Below are 25,582 nucleotides of genomic sequence, written 5' to 3'. Positions count from 1 at the left end.
TTGGAGAATTGTTTTCTAATCCCTGTTTGCATAAAATTGACATTTCCCAAGCTGGTAAGACTGGAAGCAGCCAAGGGAAGGATGGATAGATAGATAGATAGATAGATAGATAGATAGATAGATAGATAGATAGATAGATAGATAAGCCCCAGGAATTTTCCCTTTCTGTCTGAGAAGAAAGGGTGGAAGTCCCTCAGCCTTGGCAGTGGCTCATGGACCTCTCCAGGAGCACAGCCTTGTCCCTGTAATGTTGAACCAAAGCTCTCCACGTTCCCAGGGCTGGGGCTCAGCAAATTGTGGATCAGCCCCATCCCTGGTGCTCACTGAGAGCAGAGGGAGCTGGGGCACCCAGAGCTGGGCTGGCACTGATGGAATCACAGAATGGATTGGGTTGGAAAAGCCCTCCCAGATCATCAAGTCCAACCCTTGGTCCAACTCCAGTCCCTTTACCAGATCATGGCACTCAGTGCCACGGCCAAGCTCAGGTTCAAACCCTCCAGGGATGGGGAATCCACCCCCTCTCTGGGCAGCCCATTCCAATCCCTGAGCACTCTCTCTGCAAAGAATTTCTTTCTGCTCTCCAACTTCAATTTCCCCTGGCAGAGCTTGAGCCCATCGTGCCCCCTTGTCCTATTGCTGAGTGCCTGGGAGAAGAGACCAACCCCCACCTGGCCACAACTTCCCTTCAGGCAGTTCCAGACAGTGCTGAGGTCACCTCTGAGCCTCCTCTTCTCCAGGCTGAACACCCCCAGCTCCCTCAGCCTCTCCCCACAGCACTTGTGCTCCAGTCCCTTCTCCAGCCTCGTTGCTCTTCTCACTTGGGTTGGAAGAGACCTCTGAGATCATCAAATCCAACCCTTGATCCAACCCCACTGGGATCACTCTGGCACTCTGTGCCCTGGGCTGGTGATCACAGTGGGGTTGGATCAAGACCTGGTGGATTCTCTGTCCCTGGAGGTGTTTCAGAGGACACTCAGTGCCACCTCCAGTCCCTTCTCCAGCCTCGTTGCTCTTCTCTGGCCCCGCTCCAGCCCTTCAATCTCTTGCCTCAACTGAGGGGCCCAGAACTGAACACAACACTCAAGGTGTGGCCTCCCCAAGGCAGAGTCCAGGGGAAGGGTCACTGCCCTGGGCCTGCTGGCCACGCTAGTTTGGATCCAGGCCAGGATCCCCTTGGCCTTCTTGGCCACCTGGGCACACTGGTGGCTCCTGTTGAGCTTCCTGTCCCTCAGTCCCCCCAGGTCCCTCTGCCTGGCTGCTCTCCAGCCACTCTGTGCCCAGCCTGGAGCGCTGCAGGGCTTGGGGTGGCCAAAGGGCAGGACCTGCACTTGGCCTTGTTGAACTCCATCCCATTGCAATCAGCCCATCCCTCAAGTCTCCCCAGATCCCTCTGCAGAGCATCCTCTCCTGCAGAGCTGGGCTGGGGCTTGGGCGCCTCCACGCCGATCTCCTGGTGGCCTCTAGTGTTGAGCTGCTGCCATAGCGGCTCCTCCCGCCTTGGTGTGAAGGAAAAAGCGGTTTGTGTCTCTTTTTGCTGAGAATGTCCATGGCCAGCCAAGGGATGGAGGCTCAGACCTCTGAGAGGCACCCACAGGACAAGGTGAATGGACCTACCTGAAGGGAAGTTGTGGCCAGGTGGGGGTTGGTCTCTTCTCCCAGGCACTCAGCAATAGGACAAGGGGGCACGATGGGCTCAAGCTCTGCCAGGGGAAATTGAAGTTGGAGAGCAGAAAGAAATTCTTTGCAGAGAGAGTGCTCAGGGATTGGAATGGGCTGCCCAGAGAGGGGGTGGATTCCCCATCCCTGGAGGGTTTGAACCTGAGCTTGGCCGTGGCACTGAGTGCCATGATCTGGTAAAGGGACTGGAGTTGGACCAAGGGTTGGACTTGAGGATCTCAGAGGGCTTTTCCAACCCAATCCCTTCTATGATTTGATGACCTCAGGGCAAGGATGGGAGGTTTGGGGGAGAGATTGTGGAGAAATCATTCCATGGGAAGGTCATGTTTGGCTGGGCTGGAATTCCCAGAGAAGCTGTGGCTGCTCCATCCCTGGGAGTGTCCAAGGCCAGGCTGGAGCATCCTGGGACAGTGGGAGGTGTCCCTGCCCAGGGCAGGGGTGGCACTGGGTAGGCTTTGAGGTCCTTCCAACCCAAACCATTCCAGGATTTCCAACACCCTCCTCATACCTTCATTCTGCCTTTGATTTTGCTATTTAATGAGTCCTTTATTAAACATTCCTCATTAATCCTCCCTCTTTGGGATCTGCACAGCTCTCAGCACTAATCCAGGCTCCCAGAGAGTTTTTCCTCCCAGGACAGTTATAAAATTTTCCAAGCTCTGCTTCCATTGTCCTCTTTTTTTGGTGCCCTTTCCAACAGAACTAAACTCTCCATCCAGAATCTTGTGCCCTGTGGCTGATTTACTGCCCAGATCCAGCACAGAACCTTCTCCTGAAGAGCCCCACAGGTACAAAACTTTAAAAATCATCTCCATTTGTGTTTCTGGAAGGGAAATATTCCCTAGAGAATCAAATCTCTGGAGAATCAAACCTGAATGTTCCATTACAATAAATTTCCTTTACAAATTGAAGCCCATTCCAAAGCAGAGGGGACTGATTTGCAGAGGACTTTTGGAGCTCTCCAGTCTCTTGTCAGCAGCAGGAAAGAGATTATTGTGTTCCTGTTGAGTCCTTGAATTGGGACTCTTTCCTCTTTTTCAATGGGACAAATGGGAAATAAAGTTGAATTTGAAAAAAAAAACAAACAACCAACAGAAAGAACAAACTCATAAAAAGAGTCAGTGTTGGATGAATGGAGGAACTTTCAGGGCTCTGAATGTGTCATTTCTGTGCTCATTTATTGCCATGCAAATGGAACTGAGGCATAAGAAGCCTCGTAAGAATTTACTGTTGAATTCTAAATTATGCATCGTGTAATGAGCTTTGTGCTCACTGAGAGCATTTCCTACAAAGGCCTCCAAGCTGCTCCTGCAGAGAAACCAAAGTAAATCCAGAGGGTTTGTTTGTCTTCAGGGAGGCTGCAGAGAACTGAAGGTGGACATGAAAACTCCTGAAGGAATTGCAGAGAACCATTAATTGTTTTACCAGAGGCACATCCAGAGCTTTAGAGGTTCCTTCAAAGTGGAGACTGGTCTGAGCCACAAAATCTGTCTGGGGGTGATCCTTTATTTAGGTCTAAAAATTGAACCATTTAATATCAGCTTGAGCTCTTCAGTTCTAAGATCTTGATTTTCTTTTTCTTTTTGCCATCACTGATTTATAATTTGAGACAAAATTATGATTCCTGTGACACCAGAATCTGGTTGAGCTTCAGGGTCTCTTCCCACCCATTCCATAATTCTGATTCCATGTTATGTCCTTCCCATTTAAATAGGTTTTAAATGGAAATTTTCTGTTCTCCTGAGGCCCAAAAATCACAGACTTCATTTTCCAGCAACACTTTTCATACATAAACTCCCCCAGAAGCACAGAAAGGAAAATAACTGTGCTTTTTAAAGAGGGGGAATCATTGATTCTGCTGCAGACAATTATTGGGAGCTCATTTCCTGCCTTGGAAATGCAGATTAAATCTGACCACACCCCTCTTTGCTGAGGACACTTTCGGGAACAAGCTCTTCAATCATTAAAGATGTAAGAGGTGCATTAAATATAAAATAGTGGCTGGCCAGGGCTCAGCTGTGATGGATGGACAGCCCAGGCCCTGCCAAGGGCTGCTCTGACAGGAATTAGCCAGAGATCCTTCATGAAAATCCTGCCAGGGCTTCCTCCTGTTAATGCCCCCCACGATCTGGGCCAGGAGGAGGAGCTGCTTTAGTGGCACAAAAAGGGAAATATAAATCCGGGGGCTGCAGGTCTGGGGTGGGGCACTTTGGGCCCCATCGTGGCTCCCTGGGAGGGTTTGGGGCTGTGGGAGCAGAGGTGAAGGAATAACAGGATGGGAAAACTCAGCCTGGGAAAACTCAGTCTGGGCTCAGCCTGGTGGGAATAAGCTGAGTTGGGGTCTAAAATACCAAAAATGTTGCTGTAATTTCATCTCATAATTCTCAGCATTGCTCCTGACATCCCTCAGTTCCTCAAGTGTCCTCTTTGCCTGATCCCAACTTTATCCCAGCTCTCCCTGAAGTCCAGGAATTCTGCATTCCCTCATGTCTCCCATCCCAGCTCTCCTTCAGTCCAGGAATTCTGCATTCCCTCCTCTCCTCCATCCCAGTTCTCCTTCAAGTCCAGGAATTCTGCATTCCCTCCTCTCCTCCATCCCAGCTTTCCAAGAAGTCCAGGAATTCTGCATTCCCTCCTCTCCTCCATCCCAGCTCTCCAAGAAGTCCAGGAATTCTGCATTCCCTCCTCTCCTCCATCCCAGCTCTCCAAGAAGTCCAGGAATTCTGCATTCCCTCCTCTCCTCCATCCCAGCTCTCCCTGAAGTCCAGGAATTCTGCATTCCCTCCTCTCCTCCATTCCAGCACTCCTTCAATCCAGGAATTCTGCATTCCCTCCTCTCCTCCATCCCAGTCCTCCTTCAAGTCCAGGAATTCTGCATTCCCTCCTCTCCTCCATCCCAGCTCTCCAAGAAGTCCAGGAATTCTGCATTCCCTCCTCTCCTCCATCCCAGCACTCCTTCAATCCAGGAATTCTGCATTCCCTCCTCTCCTCCATCCCAGTCCTCCTTCAAGTCCAGGAATTCTGCATTCCCTCCTCTCCTCCATCCCAGCTCTCCCTGAAGTCCAGGAATTCTGCATGACCTCCTCTCCTCCATCCCAACTCTCCAAGAAGTCCAGGAATTCTGCATTCCCTCCTCTCCTCCATCCCAGCTCTCCAAGAAGTCCAGGAATTCTGCATTCCCTCCTCTCCTCCATCCCAGCTCTCCAAGAAGTCCAGGAATTCTGCATTCCCTCCTCTCCTCCATCTCAGCTCTCCTTCAGTCCAGGAATTCTGCATTCCCTCCTCTCCTCCATCCCAGCTCTCCCTGAATTCCAGGAATTCTGCATTCCCTCCTCTCCTCCATCCCAGCTCTCCAAGAAGTCCAGGAATTCTGCATTCCCTCCTCTCCTCCATCCCAGCACTCCTTCAATCCAGGAATTCTGCATTCCCTCCTCTTCTCCATCCCAGCACTCCTTCAATCCAGGAATTCTGCATTCCCTCCTCTCCTCCATCCCAGTTCTCGTTCAAGTCCAGAAATTCTGCATTCCCTCCTCTCCTCCATCCCAGCTCTCCCTGAATTCCAGGAATTCTGCATTCCCTCCTCTCCTCCATCCCAGCTCTCCAAGAAGTCCAGGAATTCTGCATTCCCTCCTCTCCTCCATCCCAGTTCTCGTTCAAGTCCAGGAATTCTGCATTCCCTCCTCTCTCCCATCCCAGCTCTCCCTGAATTCCAGGAATTCTGCATTCCCTCCTCTCCTCCATCCCAGCTCTCCCTGAATTCCAGGAATTCTGCATTCCCTCCTCTCCTCCATCCCAGCTCTCCAAGAAGTCCAGGAATTCTGCATTCCCTCCTCTCCTCCATCCCAGCTCTCCTTCAGTCCAGGAATTCTGCATTCCCTCCTCTCCTCCATCCCAGCTCTCCTTCAGTCCAGGAATTCTGCATTCCCTCCTCTCCTCCATCCCAGCTCTCCCTGAAGTCCAGGAATTCTGCATTCCCTCCTCTCCTCCATCCCAGCTCTCCTTTCAGTCCAGGAATTCTGCATTCCCCCCTCTCCTCCATCTCAGCTCTCCAAGAAGTCCAGGAATTCTGCATTCCCTCCTCTCCTCCATCCCAGCTCTCCCTGAATTCCAGGAATTCTGCATTCCCTCCTCTCCTCCATCCCAGCTCTCCCTGAATTCCAGGAATTCTGCATTCCCTCCTCTCTCCCATCCCAGCACTCCTTCAATCCAGGAATTCTGCATTCCCTCCTCTCCTCCATCCCAGTTCTCCTTCAAGTCCTGGAATTCTGCATTCCCTCCTCTCCTCCATTCCAGCTGTCCAGGAATTCTGCATTCCCTCCTCTCCTCCATCCCAGCTCTCCAAGAAGTCCAGGAATTCTGCATTCCCTCCTCTCCTCCATCCCAGTTCTCCTTCAAGTCCAGGAATTCTGCATTCCCTCCTCTCCTCCATCCCAGCTCTCCTTCAAGTCCAGGAATTCTACATTCCCTCCTCTCCTCCATCCCAGCTCTCCCTGAAGTCCAGGAAAAATTCCTTGTGGCTCCCTCAGGATGTGGTGCTTGGAAACCTCAGCTTCTCTGGGAATTCCATGCCAGTCCCTCCCAAGGAAAAATTCCTTGTGGCTCCCTCAGGATGTGGTGCTTGGAAACCTCAGCTTCTCTGGGAATTCCATGCCAGTCCCTCCCAAGGAAAAATTCCTTGTGGCTCCTTCAGGATGTGGTGCTTGGAAACCTCAGCTTCTCTGGGAATTCCATGCCAGTCCCTCCCAAGGAAAAATTCCTTGTGGCTCCCTCAGGATGTGGTGCTTGGAAACCTCAGCTTCTCTGGGAATTCCATGCCAGTCCATCCCAAGGAAAAATTCCTTGTGGCTCCCTCAGGATGTGGTGCTTGGAAACCTCAGCTTCTCTGGGAATTCCATGCCAGTCCATCCCAAGGAAAAATTCCTTGTGGCTCCCTCAGGATGTGGTGCTTGGAAACCTCAGCTTCTCTGGGAATTCTATGCCAGTCCATCCCAGGAAAGAATTCCTTGTGGCTCCCTCAGGATGTGGTGCTTGGAAACCTCAGTGGAGTTGAGGAATCTTTGCCCTTTCTCCCAGCCAGGAAAACTGGTGAAAAATTGTGGATTTGCTGAAAAAACCTTTCCAGAAATGTCCCAGTTACATCCACAGAGCCCCGGAATGAACTGCCAGGAGGGGAATGAGAACTGAGGGACAAAAGTGACATTTTAGCACAGGAAAATCCGCTTGATTTGGGCACCAAAATATTCAGGTAAAATGGATGTGGGCCGTGAGACTTTCAGAGAACATGTTAAATATTTTTCCGTGTTAAAACCTGCCCAGACACCTGGAGAAAGCCACAGTTTGCTCCTCTTTGGGCTGCAGCTCTTTGCACATTTAATTCCTTCTTTACCCAACTCTGCTGCTTTCATTTCTGGCTCGTGCTGGTGACTGAAAATTCAGAGTGTTCTGACCAGACCTCACCATTCACCTTCCAGAGGGACTGAGTGATTAAATTAATGAACTTTAAATTAATGGCTTTAGTTGTAGGAGTTTTATTATTTGGTTTCATTATTTTCTCCACAGTTTCCATGTCCTTTCCCTTGTTTTAGTTTATTCATTTATTTATCTTTACTTATTATTATGCTTTATATTTATATTTAATTATTATTATACTTTATATTTATATTTTATTATTATACTTTATATTTATCTTTACTTATTAGTACGCTTTATATTTATATTTAATTATTATTATGTTTTATATTTATATTTATTATTATGCTTTATATTTATATTTACTTATTATTATGCTTTATATTTATCTTTTCTTATTATTATACTTTATATTTATATTTACTTATTGTTATACTTTATATTTATCTTTACTTATTATTATGCTTTATATTTATATTTAATTATTATTATATTTTATATTTATATTTACTTATTATTATACTTTATATTTATATTTACTTATTATTATGCTTTATATTTATATTTAATTATTATATTTTATATTTATATTTACTTATTATTATACTTTATATTTATATTTACTTATTATTATGCTTTATATTTATATTTAATTATTATACTTTATATTTATATTTACTTATTATTATGCTTTATATTTATATTTAATTATTATTATGCTTTATATTTACTTATTATTGTACTTTATATTTACAATTACTTATTATTACACTTTATATTTACTTATTATTATACTTTATATTTATATTTAATTATTATTATACTTTATATTTATATTTACTTATTATTACATTTATATTTCTATTTACTTCTTATTATCCTTTTCTGTTTCTAGAAAAATATAATAATAAGTTATAGAGGAGACCAGGAGAGCTCTGAAGTGTTTCCTCAGGAAAATCCCTTTTTTCCACATCCTTTTCCCATCAGTTCAGACTTTTCAGCCATTGCAATTCTCACTTGGACACAGGAGGGCACCAAAATTCCGTTTCTTGTTTTCAGCTCTGCCATGAGAGAAGAAATACAGTTAAAAAGGACTTGGGAAAAGTCTCTTTCTAATGAAGCTTAACTTTTAAAAGGCTCAATTGAGAGAAAGGTTTTCTGGACATTTGGAAATATTCTGCTCTTTCAGCTGGGAAAGAACCAGCAGGAACGTGACTTTTTGTGCATTAAAAATGTGAATTTGCACCTTGGTCACCCAAATTCTTTCTGCTCTGCACCAAAATCGTGGCTTGGAGGTGGTGAAGAGTTAATTTCTCAGCAGCCTTAATTAGAATTTAACTCTTTATCACAGATCAGGGGCCAAGTTGTTCACCCTCTTAACCCTTGAGCAGGAAGAGACCCTGAGATCAGCTCAGTTGGGTAAACTTGGCTGCAATAACACCAAGGTCAGGGGTTCAATCCCATTGACTGAAGAGTTGGACTCGATGGTCCTTGGGGGTCCTTCCAACCCAGAATAGTCTGGGATTCTGAGAAGGAAGGGAGGGAGAGAAGGTTGTGAGTCCTGAATATCTTCATGGGGGAAAGAGAAGGAAGGGAGGGAGGAAGAGAAGGTTGTGAGTCCTGAATATCTTCATGGGGGGGAAGAGAAGGAGGAGAGGGAGGGAGAGAAGGTTGTGAGTCCTGAATATCTTCATGGGAGGGAGAGACCCTGAGATCAGCTCAGTTGGTTAAATTTGGCTGCAATAACACCAAGGTCAGGGGTTCAATCCCCTGTGTGGGCATTGACTGAAGAGTTGGACTCGATGATCCTTGGGGGTCCTTCCAACTCAGAATAGTCTGGGATTCTGAGAAGGAAGGGAGGGAGAGAAGGTTGGGAGTCCTGAATATCTTTATGGAGGGAAGAGAAGGAGGGGACAGAGAGAAGGTTGTGAGTCCTGAATATCTTCATGGAGGGAAGAGAAGGAAGGGAGGGAGAGAAGGTTGGGAGTCCTGAATATCTTTATGGAGGGAAGAGAAGGATGGGACAGAGAGAAGGTTGTGAGTCCTGAATATCTTCATAGAGGGAAGAGGAGGGGACAGAGAGAAGGTTGTGAGTCCTGAATATCTTCATGGGAGGAAGAGACCCTGAGATCAGCTCAGTTGGTTAAACTTGGTTGTAATAATGCCCAAGGTCAGGGGTTCAATCCCCTGTGTGGGCCATTGACTGAAGAGTTGGACTCGATGATCCTTGAGGGTCCTCCCAACTCAGAACAGTCTGGGATTCTGTGAAAAAAAGAAAGAAAAGGAGGAGGAAAACACGTGTTTGGTGGCACAGAATGAAATAAAAGGCTTTGTGAAGTAACCCCCAAATTCAGTGAGGGCCCAGCTCTCTTTCTTCGTGTGCCCCTGCCATTTGAAAGTCAATTATATTTAATGAACCAGCCAAGTTTCCCTACTTAAAAAACCAGCCACTCGAGTTGCTACTTGTTTGGCTTTCATGCTTTGCTCTGGGTTTCATTTGCTGCCAAGAATTTGTTTTACCTGAGCTGGAAAATGCTGGCACAGCCCAGCCAGTTTATCTCAAAATCAAGGATCTGAAAGTAAAATCGAGGTTGTGGACTCTCAGTTCCTCTTCCTGCTCAGAGATCCTCAGGTTGGCTTGGAAAAAAATCCCTGTCTGCAGGAAAACTTCTCTTCTGGAATATTCTGGCCCAGCTCACGGTCCCCAGTCCCTCTTTGCCATCTACTCATCAAGTTGTTCCTCCTCTCCATGTGGGATGAGGCTACAGAAATCCAGGGCTAAGGAAAAGGGAAAGAAAAGTGACTTTCCCAGCAAAGAAACAGCTGGTTTTGTCTTGCTGAGGATTTGGAAGGGATTTGGGGTGTGAGGACACACAGGACACCTTGAATTCCAGCAAGGAATGCCCAGCTCAAAGCACTGGAACTCTCACAAGTTCAGGTGTTGCTAAAGCAGCTCTGGAGGGAGGGAGGGAGGGAGGAAGGGAGGGAAGGAGGGATGTATCAAGTGGTTGATGGATGGAGGGATGGATGAATGGATGGATGGATGGATGGATGGATGGATGGATGGATGGATGGATGGATGGATGGGGGGTCAAATATTCTGAATTATCAACATTCTATGGCCTTTCTCCAGGGATGGGGAGTGTCCTACCCATGCCAGGGGTTGGAACTGGGAGGTATTGAAGGTCCCTCCCAACACAACCCAACCCAACCCAACCCAGCCCAACCCAATCCAACCCAGCCCAACCCAACCCAGCCCAACCCAACACAGTCCAATCCAAACCAACCCAAACCCAACCCAACCCAGCCCAACCCAACCCAGCCCAATCCAATCCAACCCAACCCAACCCCATCCAACCCAGCCTAACCCAACCCAACCCAGTCCAGCCCAACCCAATCCAACCCATTCCATGGTTCTTTGGGCTCTCCAGCGACGATCTGGCTCTAATAAAAATCAGCTCCAGTGACTTCGAGCCCCAGAGGGATGATGAGAACCTTCATCTCCTCTGTCTGGACCTGATGCTGGTTGGACAACCTGCCCCTGGGATTTGCTTCCCAAGTGGGTGTTCCTGAGCATCCCTCTGGCAGGAATTCACCACCAACACACCTGCAGGACCCAGCTGGGCAGTTTGTGCCCAGCTTGTGTCCAGCTTGTCCCAGTTTGTGCCCAGCCGGTCTCAGTTCATGCCCAGTCAGTCCCAGTTTGTGCCCACCTGGTCCCAGTTTGTGCCCAACCAGTCCCTCTTCGTGCCCAACCAGTCCCAGTTTGTGCCCAGCTGCTCCCAGTTCGTGCCCAGCTGGACCCACTCTGTGCCCAGCTGGTCCCACTCCATGCCCATCCGGTCCCAGTTCATGCCCAACCAGTCCCAGTTCGTGCCCAGACGGTCCCTCTTTGTGCCCACCCGGTCCCAGTTTGTGCCCAGCCAGTCCCTCTTTGTGCCCAGCTGGTCTCAGTTTGTGCCCAGCTGGTCCCAGTTCGTGCCCAGCCAGTCCCAGTTTGTGTCCAGCCAGTCCCAGTCTGTGCCCAGCCGGTCCCAGTTTGTGCCCAGCCAGTCCCTCTTTGTGCCCAACTGGTCTCAGTTTGTGCCCAGCTGGTCCCAGATCGTGCCCAGCCAGTCCCAGTTTGTGCCCAGCTGGTCCCAGTTTGTGCCCAGACAGTCCCAGTTTGTGCCCAGCCAGTCCCTCTTCGTGCCCAGCTGGTCTCAGTTTGTGCCCAGCCGGTCCCAGATCGTGCCCAGCCGGTCCCAGGTCGTGCCCAGCCAGTCTCAGTTCGTGCCCAGCCGGTCCCAGTTTGTGCCCAGCCAGTCCCAGTTCATGCCCAACTGGTCCCAGTTCGTGCCCAGTCAGTCCCAGTTCGTGCCCAGGCCGTCCCCGTGTCCCCACCTTGAAGGGGCTTTGACGTCACCGAGTGCCAAGGCAATCTCTGGAACATCGAGTCTCCCGCCAAGGGCAGCCCTGGCACCGCTTCCCGGATTCCTGGAGCGCTTCTAAACCAACCTCTGCTTTCCCAGCTATTAATGAATTACCTTTAAAACCGGAGCAGCCTCGGAGCGACCTGGGCTGGTGGAACGAGGTGGCTTTAAGGTCCCTTCCAACCCGAACCATCCCAGGAATTTCGAGAATTACGGATTCTGAGCTGGAAGCGACCCCTAAGGATCATCGAGTCCAGCTCTCAGCCCTTCACAGAACACCCCAAAATCCCCCCAGACGTTTTTCCGCTGTGCCCACCGCCCTGGGCAGCGTATCCCAGTGCCCCGCCACCCCCTGCGGGAAAATCCTTTCGCCGAGATCCGAACTAAGCCAAAAATCCCGATTTGACGGGGGGATTGTTCCCACGCATCCCATCCTTGGGGCACGACACCGGGAGCATCCCCGCGGTGCCCACCGGGGGTCCCTCCAGCCTTGCCCGCTGTGCCCGCCGCGCTCGGGGCGGTGCCAGGTGATGCCCGACGGGGCGGGCAGAGGACTCGTCTCCTCCTTCTCCTCCTCCTCCTCCTTTTCTTTCTCCTCCTCTTTCCCCTCCTTCTCCTCCTCCTCCTCCTCCTCCTCCCTGCGCTGCTCCGGGCGCGGCGGGGGAGGCTGCAAAGTTGGGCGTTTGCCGGCGAGTTTTTTTGGCTGAGTTTGCGAGCGTTTGGGAGTATTTGGGAATATTTCGGTGTATTTCGGTGCATTTCGGAGTATTTGGGAGCATGGCGGGGCAGCGCGGGGCTTCGGGCCCCCGGCAGCGGAGAGTGACCGACCCGGGCGAGTGAGTGACCGACTCGGGCGAGTGACCGACCCCCGAGCCAGCCCAGCCCAGCGCCGGCATGGCCCGCTGGATCCCCACCAAGAGGGAGAAGTACGGGGTCGGTGAGTGCCAGCCGGGACCCCCGTGTGCCACTTCCCTTCCTCTCTGTCCCATTCCCTTCCTCTCTCTCCTTCCCTTCCTCTCTGTCCCATTCCCTTCCTCTCTCTCCTTCCCTTCCTCTCTGTCCCATTCCCTTCCTCTCTCTCCTTCCCTTCCTTTGCTCTCTCCCTTTCTCTTCCTCTCTCCCCTTCCCTTGCTCTCTGTTCTCTTCCCTTCCTTTCCTCTCTCCCCTGCCCTTCCTCTCTCTCTGTCCCCTTCCCTTCCTCTCTGTTCTCTTCCCTTCCTTTCCTCTCTCCCCTTCCTTTCTCTCTCTCCCCTTCCCCTCTTTTCCCTTCCTTCCCTTTTTCTCTCTTCTTTTCCTTCCTTTCTCTCTCTTCCCTTCCCTTTCTTTTCTCTCTCCCCTTCCCTTCCTTTCCTCTCTTCCCTTCCCTTCCTTTCCTCTCTTCCCTTCCCTTCTTCTCTCTCCCCTTCCTTCCCTTCTCCTCTCTCTCCCCTTCCCTTCCCTCCCTCTCTCCCCTTCCCTTCCTTTCCTCCCCTTCTTCTCTCTCCCCTTCCCTTCCCTTCCCTTCCCTCCCTCTCTCCCCTTCCCTTCTTTTCCTCTCTTCCCTTCCCTTCCTCTCCCCTTCCCCTGTCCCTTCCCTGTTCCCACATTCCCATGCCCTTCCTGGGCATCCCTTGGCGTTGCCCGCTGGGCTCTCCCTGCCCCTCCGCGCTCCTCGGTGGTTCTTTGCCATTCCCGGAATTCCCAGGGCTGGGTGTGTGTCCCGGGAGCTGCGGGAATCCCTCACTGGGTTCAGCGCTGCCCTCTGGAATTCTGTCTCTCCTTCCCCCGGGGAGAGCCCCAGACAGCGCTGGGGAAGGAAGGAGGGGGCGGTCGGAGGTGGTGGGAGAGGTGGGAGCGCCATGAGAAGGTTGGAAAGGGCAGATTTAGGGTTGGGGGTGACAACTTTGCCAGGGGATGGAATTTGGGTGTAGGGTGAGGAATGGGGAGAGCTTGGCTGGAAGTGCCCAAGGCCAGGTTGGAGCAACCTGGGACAGTGGAAGGTGCCCCTGCCCTGGCACTGAATGGGCTTTGAGGTCCTTCCAAACCACTCCAGGACCGACCTTGTACCTTCTGCCCAGTTCCCTTTATGTTTAAAAAGAGGTTATTTGGTGCTGCCTCGTTGGGTTTGGTTTTTTTTTTTCCCTCTGGGAGGAACAAAACTGGCGTTGCTGGTAAAGTTCTGCTTTTTCTCGAGAGTTTGACAAATTGAAACCCGCAGTTTTCAGGTTGGTTGTGAGAGTTGGGCAGGGAATGAGCAACAGGAAACCACTAATGACACAAACGGCCTCTGATGGTTGATTTTATTGAGGGGTGATCTCTGCCACTTGTGCTCAGCAGTGGGAAAACATCAGTAACTATTTCATGCCTGCAAAGGGCTGGTTCACCCAACCCCACGTGAGGCTTTTCTGGCTGCGAGTCTGAAGGTGACAAACCTCATCTTGCACAATTTTCACAGCGTGAATTTGAGCCAATTTGAGCCACTTTCAGCTAATTAATTACCCCCTGATTTCAGAGGGGCTTCACTTCTGCCCCCACTGTGGCTCTTGCTGCAGGGACATTGTGCCCAGCACAGCCTTATCTGCCTTCTCCAGGTAACTGGGAGGGTGTGGAGTGTTGAACACCCTGAACTTTGTTTCCCTCCGAGAGGGAACAGCTCGCAGTGTTTATAAATGGCCCTGTGTGTGTGTGTCAGACTCGCTGAGATTACTCTGAGCATCCATAATTTCCAAACTTGGGTGTTGCAATCAGGTAAAACCATATCCCGTGGAGTGATTGGCTGGGCTGGATTATCAGGGTTGTATTTTCTTTTTAATCACACCTTTGAGCAGGGCTGTCCCACCATCCAGGATGGCCTTGGGCAGTGCCATGAATCACTGGCACTCCTCACTTCCTTTTTATTACCTTCCAGGCTGTTTTTTTTTTTCTGCCAGCTGCTGATCTGGCAGCTCCTCTCCCACAAAGGGCACTGACTAAGCAGAGTGGAGGGAAAATCTGCCTCTTGCTGCTGTTTCCACTGTGGTGGCACACGTGGCACGATGCTGGTGTGCCCTGGGGGCACCCCCAGCTGGCACAGGGGCTGTGGGTTCACTGACAAGGTTGGTGCCCAGAATAATTCAGGCAGTGTTTGATGTGGGGCATTGATGGAAGCTTTGTCAGAGGGGTGTTTGCAGAGTCGAGGGTTTCTGATCTACAAGGGTTGAGTTCTTACTGGTTTGGGGCTTCCTGTGAAGAGATTGAGGAGGATTCAGAGCAAAGTTTGATGTTTGGGAAGCTTTGTCAGAGGGGTGTTTGCAGAGTTGAGGGTTTCTGACCTACAAGGGTTGAGTTCTTACTGGTTTGGGGCTTCCTGTGAAGAGATTGAGGAGGATTCAGAGCAAAGTTTGATGTTTGGGAAGCTTTGTCAGAGGGGTGTTTGCAGAGTTGAGGGTTTCTGACCTACAAGGGTTGAGTTCTTACTGGTTTGGGGCTTCCTGTGAAGAGATTGAGGAGGATTCAGAGCAAAGTTTGATATTTTGGGGCTGTTAATGTGTCTCTTACCCCTGTTAGTGCCAGTTATCAGGGTGGCAACGCCCTGGTTTGGGTGGCACAGCCCTTGGGGTGGTGGAACCACCTCCAGCCAGTTGGGAAGAGTAAAAATACATCTCAATTCTTTTGAGAAATGAGGAGACTGAGAGGGGATCTCATCAAGGGAGAACACCCTGGTTTGGGTGCCACAACCCATGGGGTGGTGGAACCCTTTTGAGAAAGGAAAGAGGAGACTGGGAGGGCATCTCATCAAGGGAGAACACCCTGGTTTGGGTGCCACAACCCATGGGATGGTGGAACCCTTTTGAGAAAGGAAAGAGGAGACTGGGAGGGATCTCATCAAGGGAAAACAACCTGGTTTGTTGGTACAGGCCATGGGATGGTGGAACCACCTCCATCCAGTTGGGAAGTGTGAAAATACAACTCAATTCTTTTGAGAAATGAGGAGACTGGGAGGGCATCTCATCAAGGGAGAACACCCTGGTTTGGGTGGCACAGCCCATGGGATGGTGGAACCCTTTTGAGAAAGGAAAGAGGAGACTGGGAGGGGATCTCATCAAGGAGAACACCCTGGTTTGTGTGGCACAGCCCATGGGATGGTGGAACCACCTCCAGCCAGTTGGGAAGTGTGAAAATACAACTCCATTCTTTTGAGAAAAGAGGAGACTGAGAGGGGATCTCATCAAGGGAAAATGTGCCCTGGTTTGGGTGGCACAGCCCATGGGATGGTGGAACCCTTTTGAGAAATGAGGAGACTGGGAGGGATCTCATCAAGGGAGAACACCCTGGTTTGTGTGATACAACCCATGGGATGGTGGAACCACCTCCAGCCAGTTGGGAAGAGTAAAAATACAACTCAGTTCTTCTGAGAAAAGAGGAGACTGGGAGGGGATCTCATCAAGGCATACAAATATCTCCAAGAGGTGCCAGGATGGTGCCAGACTCTTCCCAGTGGCAGGACAAGGAGTGATGGCCATAAATAAAACACAACAAGTTCCACCTCAGTGTGAGGAAGAGCTTTCTATGGATGGGGCAGAGCCCTGGAACAGTTGCCCAGGGAGGGCCTGGACTCTCCTTCTCTTGAAACATTCCAGAGCCCCCTGGATGTGTCCCCTGCTCCAGGTGACCTTGCAAGGACAGGAGACTTGGATTGGATGATCTCCAGAGGTTCCTTCCACCCCCAGCAGTTCTGGGAAAGAAAACCCACCCAGTGTGGTTTTAGAGTGACTTCTGCATCAGGAACTGCTGTGGAACTGTCTGTGTTTATTTTAAACCCAGCCTATAAATCCCACCAGTGCAGTAAGAAATTCCAAGAAGGAGCCAATGTGATTCAATGTCACTTGTCTGAGGGTTTTCTTTGCACTTCAGAACGATTTCTATCCTGGCTTTTATTTTACAGATTCGTGGCTTGGGGGTTCAAATTGCTTTGCTGCCTTTGAGTTTTGCCCTGAGCTGGTTAAAGCAGGAGAATGTCCCTTTTCCCAGGGTTGGTACAGATGGCACATGGGTCAGGTTTGGGCTGGCACACACCAGGCAGTGCCAGGCTGGGAACTGCAGCATTTTTAGGGCAGTGTGAGAGGGTTTGTGAGAACCAAGTGGCTTCCAGTTCTCTCACCTGCAGTGAATTTTCACCCAAGGGACAGATGGACTCGTTTTTGGTTCAAAGTCCTTAACTTGGAGCATGAGGAGTCAACACTGTAATGTCTTTTTCTGCTGGCAGTAAGAGGGGGTTGCATGAACTCCTTTAAGTGCCACACTTGAGTTTTAAAAGCAATTCTTTCCTTTAGTCATCAGCTGCTCTTCACATCTAATTGGCCTTTGTAGGATGAGGAAGACTCTTAATGGTATGAGGGAACTTGGAGTGTGTGGAGTCATAAATTAGTGTGTTATAAGTTGATTATGAACAAGCAATTAGACCCTTTGCTGGGGCTCTTCCTGCCAGGTCAGCTCCAAACCCCTCCAGCAGTGACAGAGCTGAGGTTTCATCCAGGGAAAGGGGATGATGGGTCAGGTCCAAGTGCCTTTTGTGTCCCCTGTGCCTGCCCCCAGGACAGGAGCAGGATGTGAAGTGTTTGTTTGGTCCTCATTCTGCAGCTCCAATTCTTCAGTCACTACACAAATAATGGGCTTTTCCAGGAGCAGGAATTCTTCACTCAGTTGTTCTTCACTGAGACATGAAGGCCAGAACAGTTTGTTTTTTGGTGGAGGAGGTGGCTTGCACCTGGTAGGACTGGTGGGATGCCATTCCCTGAGAGAACACCTGGATTTGTGCCAGGGCAGGGGGAGGTTGGACATCAGGAAAAGGTTCTTCTCCAGAGGGTGGTGAAGACCCCAAAACCCAAACCTGCCAGAGCTCCAGGAGTGTTTGGATGATGCTCTCAGAGCCAGGATGGGATTTTGGGGTGTCTCTGCAGAGGCAGGAGTTGAACTCTGGTCCTTGTGGGTCCTTCCAGCTCAGGATATTTACTATTGTATGACCCTTATTTTTGGAGTACGTGGCTGTTCCACAGAGCTCTGTGGTGGGACTGGGGAGAGACCAGGCAGGTGATCTGGACCTCTGACAGGTGTTACCCTGAGATCAGCTCAGTTGGTTAAACTTGGTTGTAATAACACCAAGGTCAGGGGTTCAATCCCCTGTGTGGGCCATTGACTGCAGAGTTGGACTCGATGATCCTTGGGGGTCCTTCCAACTCAGAATAGTCTGTGAAATGTCTGTGAAACTCCCCCTGAGAGGTGTTGGTGGCCTCTGAACCCATTCCCTGTTTTCCTGCTCAGGCCATGGGGCTGTTCTGGTGGCACAGGAGGGTTGGCTTTGCCCAAGCACCATGTGGTGGTTCGGTTCCCACCTTAGGAATAGCAGGAACCCCTCCAGGGTGACCCAGTACCTGCCAGCCCCAGGTGGGGTTGGTGTGAGGCACAGGGAGCTGCAGGAGGAGCTTTCATAGAATCATAGAATGGATTGGGTTGGAAAAGCCCTCCCAGATCATCAAGTCCAACCCTTGGGCCAACTCCAGTCCCTTTACCAGATCATGGCACTCAGTGCCACGGCCAAGCTCAGGTTCAAACCCTCCAGGGATGGGGAATCCACCCCCTCTCTGGGCAGCCCATTCCAATCCCTGAGCACTCTCTCTGCAAAGAATTTCTTTCTGCTCTCCAACTTCAATTTCCCCTGGCAGAGCTTGAGCCCATCGTGCCCCCTTGTCCTATTGCTGAGTGCCTGGGAGAAGAGACCAACCCCCACCTGGCCACAACTTCCCTTCAGGGAGTTCCAGACAGTGCTGAGGTCACCTCTGAGCCTCCTCTTCTCCAGGCTGAACACCCCCAGCTCCCTCAGCCTCTCCCCACAGCACTTGTGCTCCAGTCCCTTCTCCAGCCTCGTTGCTCTTCTCACTTGGGTTGGAAGAGACCTCTGAGATCATCAAATCCAACCCTTGATCCAACCCCACTGGGATCACTCTGGCACTCTGTGCCCTGGGCTGGTGATCCCAGTGGGGTTGGATCAAGACATGGTGGATTCTCTGTCCCTGGAGGTGTTTCAGAGGACACTCAGTGCCACATCCAGTCCCTTCTCCAGCCTCGTTGCTCTTCTCTGGCCCCTTCTCTTTTCCTGCTCCTGCTTGGATTTGTGCTCCTCTCTGTGCCATGAGGTCTTGGCTCCATGTTCTGCCTCCCTGCACCTTCTGGAGTTGGGGCTGAGCTGATCCTGCTAATTAGATGTGGTTTAATTAATCTGAGATGGCCAGAGCTGGTGGAGTTCACACCAAGCTCTTCCTCCAAATCCTCTCTCACATCACCCAGAACTTCTGATTGTTCTTCTGGAGTTGGGGCTGAGCTGATCCTGCTGATTAGAAGTGGTTTAATTAATTTGAGGTGTCCAGAGTTGGTGGAGTTCACTCCAATCTCTTGCTCTAAATCCTCTTTCACATCACCCAGAACTTCTGGTTGTTCTTCTGGAGTTGGAGCTGAGCTGATCCTCCTAATTAGATGTGTCTTAATTAACCTGAGATGTCTAGAGCTGGATGTGCCACTCTGGTGGAGTTCACACCAATCTCTTCCTCTAAATCCTCTCTCACATCACCCAGAACTTCTGGTTGTCTTCTGGAGTTGGGACTGAGCTGATGCTGCTAATTAGATGTGATTTAATTAATCTGAGGTGTCCAGAGCTGGTGGAGTTCACACCAATCTCTTGCTCCAAATCCTCTCTCACACCACCCAGAACTTCTGGTTGTTCTTCTGGAGTTGGGGCTGAGCTGATGCTGCTAATTAGATGTGGTTTAATTAATCTGAGGTGGCCAGAGATGGTTGTCTTCTGGAGTTGGGACTGAGCTGATCCTGCTAATTAGATGTGGTTTAATTAATTAATCTGAGGTGTCCAGAGCTGATGGAGTTCACTCCAATCTCTTGCTCTAAATTCTCTCTCACATCTCCCAGAACTTCTGGTTGTTCTTCTGGAGTTGGGGCTGAGCTGATCCTGCTGATTAGAAGTGGTTTAATTAATTTGAGGTGTCCAGAGTTGGTGGAGTTCACTCCAATCTCTTCCTCCAAATCCTCTCTCACATCACCCAGAACTTCTGGTTGTTCAATTGGCACTTTATTGGCAGGAAATCCAACCGGTGCTTTTAAGGCAAATAAAGCCCTTTTTTTTTTAAAGACACCCCATGGCCAAGCTCCAACTCCCCCAGTCCAAGGTCATAAACACGTTTCTCCCCTTGGTACCAGAATGAGGTGAAGTTTTCAGGTCCAAGGCATTTAATTTAGGATTAAATGCCTGAAATCCTGCCCTGAACTTGGATGGATTTGCCAGGAAACATTTGCTAATAAAACTACCCCAGAAATGAGTCACTTTTGAGGCAGCCTGGCCATGGTTGCTTCAAACAAAGTGATGATGGTGCAGAGTGTGAGTTGGCCCAGCCCATTAAATGATAAAAAAATTGCTTTTTTTGGTGGGCTGGACCTCCCAGGGTGCCCTCCCTGGAGCTGAGGGGGGAGCACAGTTTGGATTCATTTCTCTGGCAGCCTCTTGGTGCTTTCAGGGGGGTGTTTGTTTGGCACAAAATGTAGCTAAAAAAAGGAATGGCTGCTCTGTGGGAATCATTTTTGGTCACTGACACCTCAATTTTTTGGAGGTGTTGCTGCAATGAACGTGGAAGTTGGTGTGAAAGTGCTGAAATGTGGGCCATAAATTCATCAAGGTGCAGTGGAGATAATTGTTTCCTGCTCTTGGGGAGCTTCAGGACTTTGCTCCTCCATAAAATACACCCATTAATGACCTCAGCTTTAAAGTTCTAAGAGTGGTTCATGATGACAAGGGCAACAGTGGCCACCTGGCTCTGGAAAAGTGCTTTTTATTTTGAATTTTTAGACCTGATTCTTGCATCATTTCCATCCTCACAGCTCTGGTGTGGTGGGGACTTCAAGCTGCAGAGATGGAGCTCCATAAAGGGCATAAAGTGGGCAATGAAGGAAAGGCCACAGTGGTTCCCAATTCTTCATCTCCTGGCACCTCATGGAGTTTAATTAATTTGCCAATCTGGGAGTAGTTTGGTTTCATTCTTGCCAGCAAAGGGGTCAATATTCTTGTTTGGCTTTTTCCTTCCAGTGCCAGACCCAGTTCCCACCAGCACTGTGGGCACCGTGCCCTGTTTGCCCTTTGCTGGTCACCTGAGGGAGATGCTTTGGAGGTCTCTGGCCATGAGGAGCTGCACAGAAGGTTCTGCCCAGAGAGGGGGTGGATTCCCCATCCCTGGAGGGTTTGAACCTGAGCTTGGCCGTGGCACTGAGTGCCATGATCTGGTCAAGGGACTGGAGTTGGACCAAGGGTTGGACTTGATGATCTCGGAGGGCTTTTCCAACCCAATCAATTCTGTGATTCTGTGATTCAATCCTCCTGTGTGGGCCACTGACTTAAGAGTTGGACTCAATGATCCTTGTTGGTCCTTCCAGCTCAGAACACTCTGTGAGTCTGAGTGTTGTGTTCAGTTCTGGGCCCCTCAGTTGAGGAAAGAGATTGAGGGGCTGGAGGGGGCCAGAGAAGAGCAACGAGGCTGGAGAAGGGACTGGATGTGGCACTGAGTGTCCTCTGAAACACCTCCAGGGACAGAGAATCCACCATGTCTTAATCCAACCCCACTGGGATCACCAGCCCAGGGCACAGAGTGCCAGAGTGATCCCAGTGGGGTTGGATCAAGAGTTGGATTTGATGATCTCAGAGGTCTCTTCCAACCCAAAAGAGGAGAGGAAGGGAGGGGAGGGGAGGGGGGGTGGGACTTGGGGCTGACAGTGGTTGGGGTGGGTTTGGTTGGCAGTGGCACCTCTGGGGGTCTCTCAGTGGGGTTTGGGGCTGGCAGTGACACCTCTGGGGGTCTCTCAGGTGGGGTTGGTTGGCAGTGGCACCTCTGAGGGTCTCTCAGTGGAGTTTGGGGCTGGCAGTGGCACCTCTGGGGGTCTCTCAGTGGGGTTTGGGGCTGGCAGTGGCACCTCTGAGGGTCTCTCAGTGGGGTTTGGGGCTGGCAGTGGCACCTCTGGGGGTCTCTCAGGTGGGGTTGGTTGGCAGTGGCACCTCTGAGGGTCTCTCAGGTGGGGTTTGGGGCTGGCAGTGGCACCTCTGGGGGTCTCTCAGTGGGGTTTGGGGCTGGCAGTGGCACCTCTGGGGGTCTCTCAGTGGGGTTGGTTGGCAGTGGCACCTCTGGGGGTCTCTCAGTGGGGTTTGGGGCTGGCAGTGGCACCTCTGGGGGTCTCTCAGGTGGGGTTGGTTGGCAGTGGCACCTCTGAGGGTCTCTCAGGTGGGGTTGGTTGGCAGTGGCACCTCTGGGGGTCTCTCAGTGGGGTTTGGGGCTGGCAGTGGCACCTCTGAGGGTCTCTCAGTGGGGTTTGGGGCTGGCAGTGGCACCTCTGAGGGTCTCTCAGTGGGGTTTGGGGCTGGCAGTGGCACCTCTGGGGGTCTCTCAGTGGGGTTTGGGGCTGGCAGTGGCACCTCTGGGGGTCTCTCAGGTGGGGTTGGTTGGCAGTGGCACCTCTGAGGGTCTCTCAGTGGAGTTTGGGGCTGCAGTGGCACCTCTGGGGGTCTCTCAGGTGGGGTTTGGGGCTGGCAGTGGCACCTCTGGGGGTCTCTCAGTGGGGTTTGGGGCTGGCAGTGGCACATCTGAGGGTCTCTCAGGTGGGGTTGGTTGGCAGTGGCACCTCTGAGGGTCTCTCAGGTGGGGTTTGGGGCTGGCAGTGGCACCTCTGGGGGTCTCTCAGTGGGGTTGGTTGGCAGTGGCACCCCTGGGGGTCTCTCAGAGGGGTTTGTGGCTGGCAGTGGCACCTCTGGGGGTCTCTCAGTGGGGTTTGGGACTGGCAGTGGCACCTCTGAGGGTCTCTCAGTGGGGTTTGGGGCTGGCAGTGGCACCTCTGGGGGTCTCTCAGTGGGGTTTGGGGCTGGCAGTGGCACCTCTGGGGGTCTCTCACGTGGGGTTGGTTGGCAGTGGCACCTCTGAGGGTCTCTCAGTGGGGTTTGGGGCTGGCAGTGGCACCTCTGAGGGTCTCTCAGTGGAGTTTGGGGCTGCAGTGGCACCTCTGGGTGCTCTCAGTGGGGTTTGGGGCTGGCAGGAGCTGTTGTGATGCCACCAAGGTTGAGGTTTGAACTCCAGTGAGTTCCTGGAGCAGAGGAGCCCATGGGCACAGCTGGATGGACTCTGTGCCAGCTGTTTGACTCCTCAGACCTCTGCTGTGTCCCCCCCTCCCTCTGGATGATCCAAACTCCCTGGATAAGGAGCCCCCCCCAGCATTCCCAAGTTTCCTTCCCTCTTCCTTTGATGCTTTGCCCAGTGAGAAGAACTAGGACAGCAATTTAAAGCCAGTGGCAAATCCAATTAACTCCTTTGAAGGTGCCACCCTCTTTCAAGTTGCAAACGAGCTGAGCTGTGCAATTTGTTGCTGCCTTTGGGTTTGGGCTTTTACTGAGCTGAAAAATTCCTTGAAAAATTTGCTCTTCTGCTCCAAGTACCCAAATTTAAGTTGCACATTTCCAGGTCGGGAGGAAAAAAAAAAAGGTTAATGAGAGACAAGAGGGGGTAAAATGTAGTTGTGTGAGGGGTTTGCAACCAAATATCTGCTGCTTAAAAATGGAGACATGCCCAGTCAGAGGTGGGTGTTGGGAAGGTGGGCATCAGTTGTTCAACCAGAGGGGTGGTGCCCTGGTTGGTCCTCAGAAGGTTGGAGGGGTGAGCCCCTTCCTTTAGAAAGGTCACCAAGGGGTCCAGGGGAAGGGTCACTGCCCTGGGCCTGCTGGCCACGCTAGTTTGGATCCAGGCCAGGATCCCCTTGGCCTTCTTGGCCACCTGGGCACACTGGTGGCTCCTGTTGAGCTTCCTGTCCCTCAGTCCCCCCAGGTCCCTCTGCCTGGCTGCTCTCCAGCCACTCTGTGCCCAGCCTGGAGCTCTGCAGGGCTTGGGGTGGCCAAAGGGCAGGACCTGCACTTGGCCTTGGTGAACTCCATCCCATTGCAATCAGCCCATCCCTCAAGTCCATCCAGATCCCTCTGCAGAGCCCTCCTGCCCTCCAGCCTGTCCAGATCCTTCTCCAGGTCTCTCCAGTCTCTCCAGATCCCTCTGCAGAGCCCTCCTGCCTTCCAGCAGGTCGACACTCCCTCCCAACTTGGTGTCAGCAGCCAATTTGCTGAGGATGGACTCAATCAATGGATTATCTTCCATTTGCAGAGTCTGTCCCTGCACAGACAGTTCTGATTTCCCCCCAAAATGAATTATCTTAAACATGGGACAGGGAAACAACCAAAGGTCTGCAGAGTCTGACCCTGCACAGAGTTCAACTTCCAGATTTGGGACCAGGGAAGGTTTCCAGCCACCCCATCATTATCCTGTGGCTAATCCTGTCTCTCTCCCTCTCTCTCTGTCCAGCAGAGGCTGAATCAGATTCTGGGCTCAATGGTTTAATCTCCTAAAGCCTGGAGTGCTTTAGAAAAAACAACTTCCCCAGGCCAGCCCATGGGAACAGGGATGGATCTGGGAGGTCACCCAAGGGCTCCAGGGGGGATCTCTGGGCTCTTTCTGCCTTTAAACCACAGCTCTGGAGCAAGTGGCAGCCCCAGCCACAAATTAGGGTTTTAATTAGAGCTTCTCAGGTTCCAACCAGGCAAAGGGAGACAATTCAGAGCTGTTGAAACAACAGAGGAAAAAAGGAGACAATATTCACATTTTCCCATCTCTAGAGTTGCCATCACTCGTTTTCTCCCAAATATTCCTCGTTGATACCATGATAGGTGTGTAAAAACAAACCTCAGAGTGCACCCAAACTGCAGCCAGAGCAGAGAAATCATCCTGAACACCCTGCCCTGGGTGCCAGCAATGCCAATGGCACAGCACAGGCTGGTCTGCCCCTCTAACCAAACCTCCTGAGACCTGACCCACACCCAGGGCTTGGATTATTTTCCATCCAGGTGCCACCACAGATCCCTCCCTGTGACATTTTCCACACTGGGCTCTCCACTTCCTTTTATTCTTTTCACTCCCCAAAGCCCTTGGGGAGGGATTTGAAGCTCAGATAAGGAATTAATCTCCATGAGCTGTCTCAAAGCTTCTGTCTGGAGTGAGAGGGAGGGCTGGGAGCCAGGGGGGAACAAAGCAGAGCAGGAGCCAAGCTGGATCTACAGCACCAACCAAAAAAAAAATACCCAAAAAAAGCACACCTGCAATTCCACTCTCCTTGGAACACCATGAAAGTTCCCCAGAGCTGGAACAAGAAAAGAGCCTCTTCTGGAAGGTTTTCTGAACTTCTCTCAGGTTGCTTTGATGCAGCTTTTGGGTTCAGGTGTTCTTGGAGGTGTTGCCAAGAAAGGTTGGGCTTGATGGTCCTTGAGGTGTCTTCCAAGTGTGATTCTCTGATTAATCAGGTTGTGGTTTGGAGGAATGTTCTCAGCTTTGGCTGCCACCTGCACCAAGTGGCCACCAAAGGGTTCAAACTCAAAAAAAAAAGATAAATAATGAAGTTTGGAGAGCAGAAAAAATTCTTTGCTGAGAGAGTGCTCAGGGATTGGAATGGGCTGCCCAGAGAGGGGGTGGATTCCTCATCCCTGGAGGGTTTGAAACTGAGCTTGGCCTTGGCACTGAGTGCCATGATCTGGTAAAGGGACTGGAGTTGGACCAAGGGTTGGACTTGATGATCTGGGAGGGCTTTTCCGACCCAATCCATTCTATCATTCTGTGATTGGGGGAAAATCAGAAAAATCTCGGGCTTTGCTGAGCTGTGTCTCTGGCAGACCCTTCTTGTCCTCACCTTTGGGTTTGGGTGTTGGAATGGTGGTGGGAATGTGGTGAGGGCAGTGGATCCTCCTGTTTTTTCTTCTCATGGTTCTCCAGAGAAAGGAAGGACAATAAAACCCAACAGAGTCCAGGTTGGAAATGTCCCATCCTCCTGCAGAACCAAATGGTGGCATTTCTCATTTAATGCCTCTTTTTAAGAGAAGCCAAGTTAAAAAATGTGAAGAATAAATCAAATGTACTTCTGGGTGTGTGAGATCAGCACAAACAATAAGTACAATCAGCAGAAATAATAAGTACATGAGATGATAAAAGTCCTGGAATCAT

At 50.8% G+C, this 25,582-nt stretch overlaps 1 protein-coding gene across 3 annotated transcripts in view; it reads left to right on the top strand.

Moving 5' to 3' along the window:
• The first annotated feature begins 12,134 nt into the window (after window positions 1-12,134).
• The window catches only part of DOCK5 (dedicator of cytokinesis 5), a 109,841-nt gene continuing 96,393 nt past the window's right edge, over window positions 12,135-25,582 (top strand). For all 3 annotated transcript variants that reach the window (XM_071579182.1, XM_071579180.1, XM_071579183.1), the window contains exon 1: window positions 12,135-12,435. In XM_071579182.1, the coding sequence (XP_071435283.1) occupies window positions 12,393-12,435 (43 nt within the window). In that variant the 5' untranslated portion in view covers window positions 12,135-12,392. The remainder of the gene's footprint in view (window positions 12,436-25,582) is intronic.

Source organism: Pithys albifrons, chromosome 29, assembly GCF_047495875.1.
Source record: "Pithys albifrons albifrons isolate INPA30051 chromosome 29, PitAlb_v1, whole genome shotgun sequence".
NCBI lineage: Eukaryota > Metazoa > Chordata > Aves > Passeriformes > Thamnophilidae > Pithys > Pithys albifrons.
Note: the sequence above shows the minus strand (reverse complement) of the source record. Positions and strands in the feature narration are given on the sequence as shown.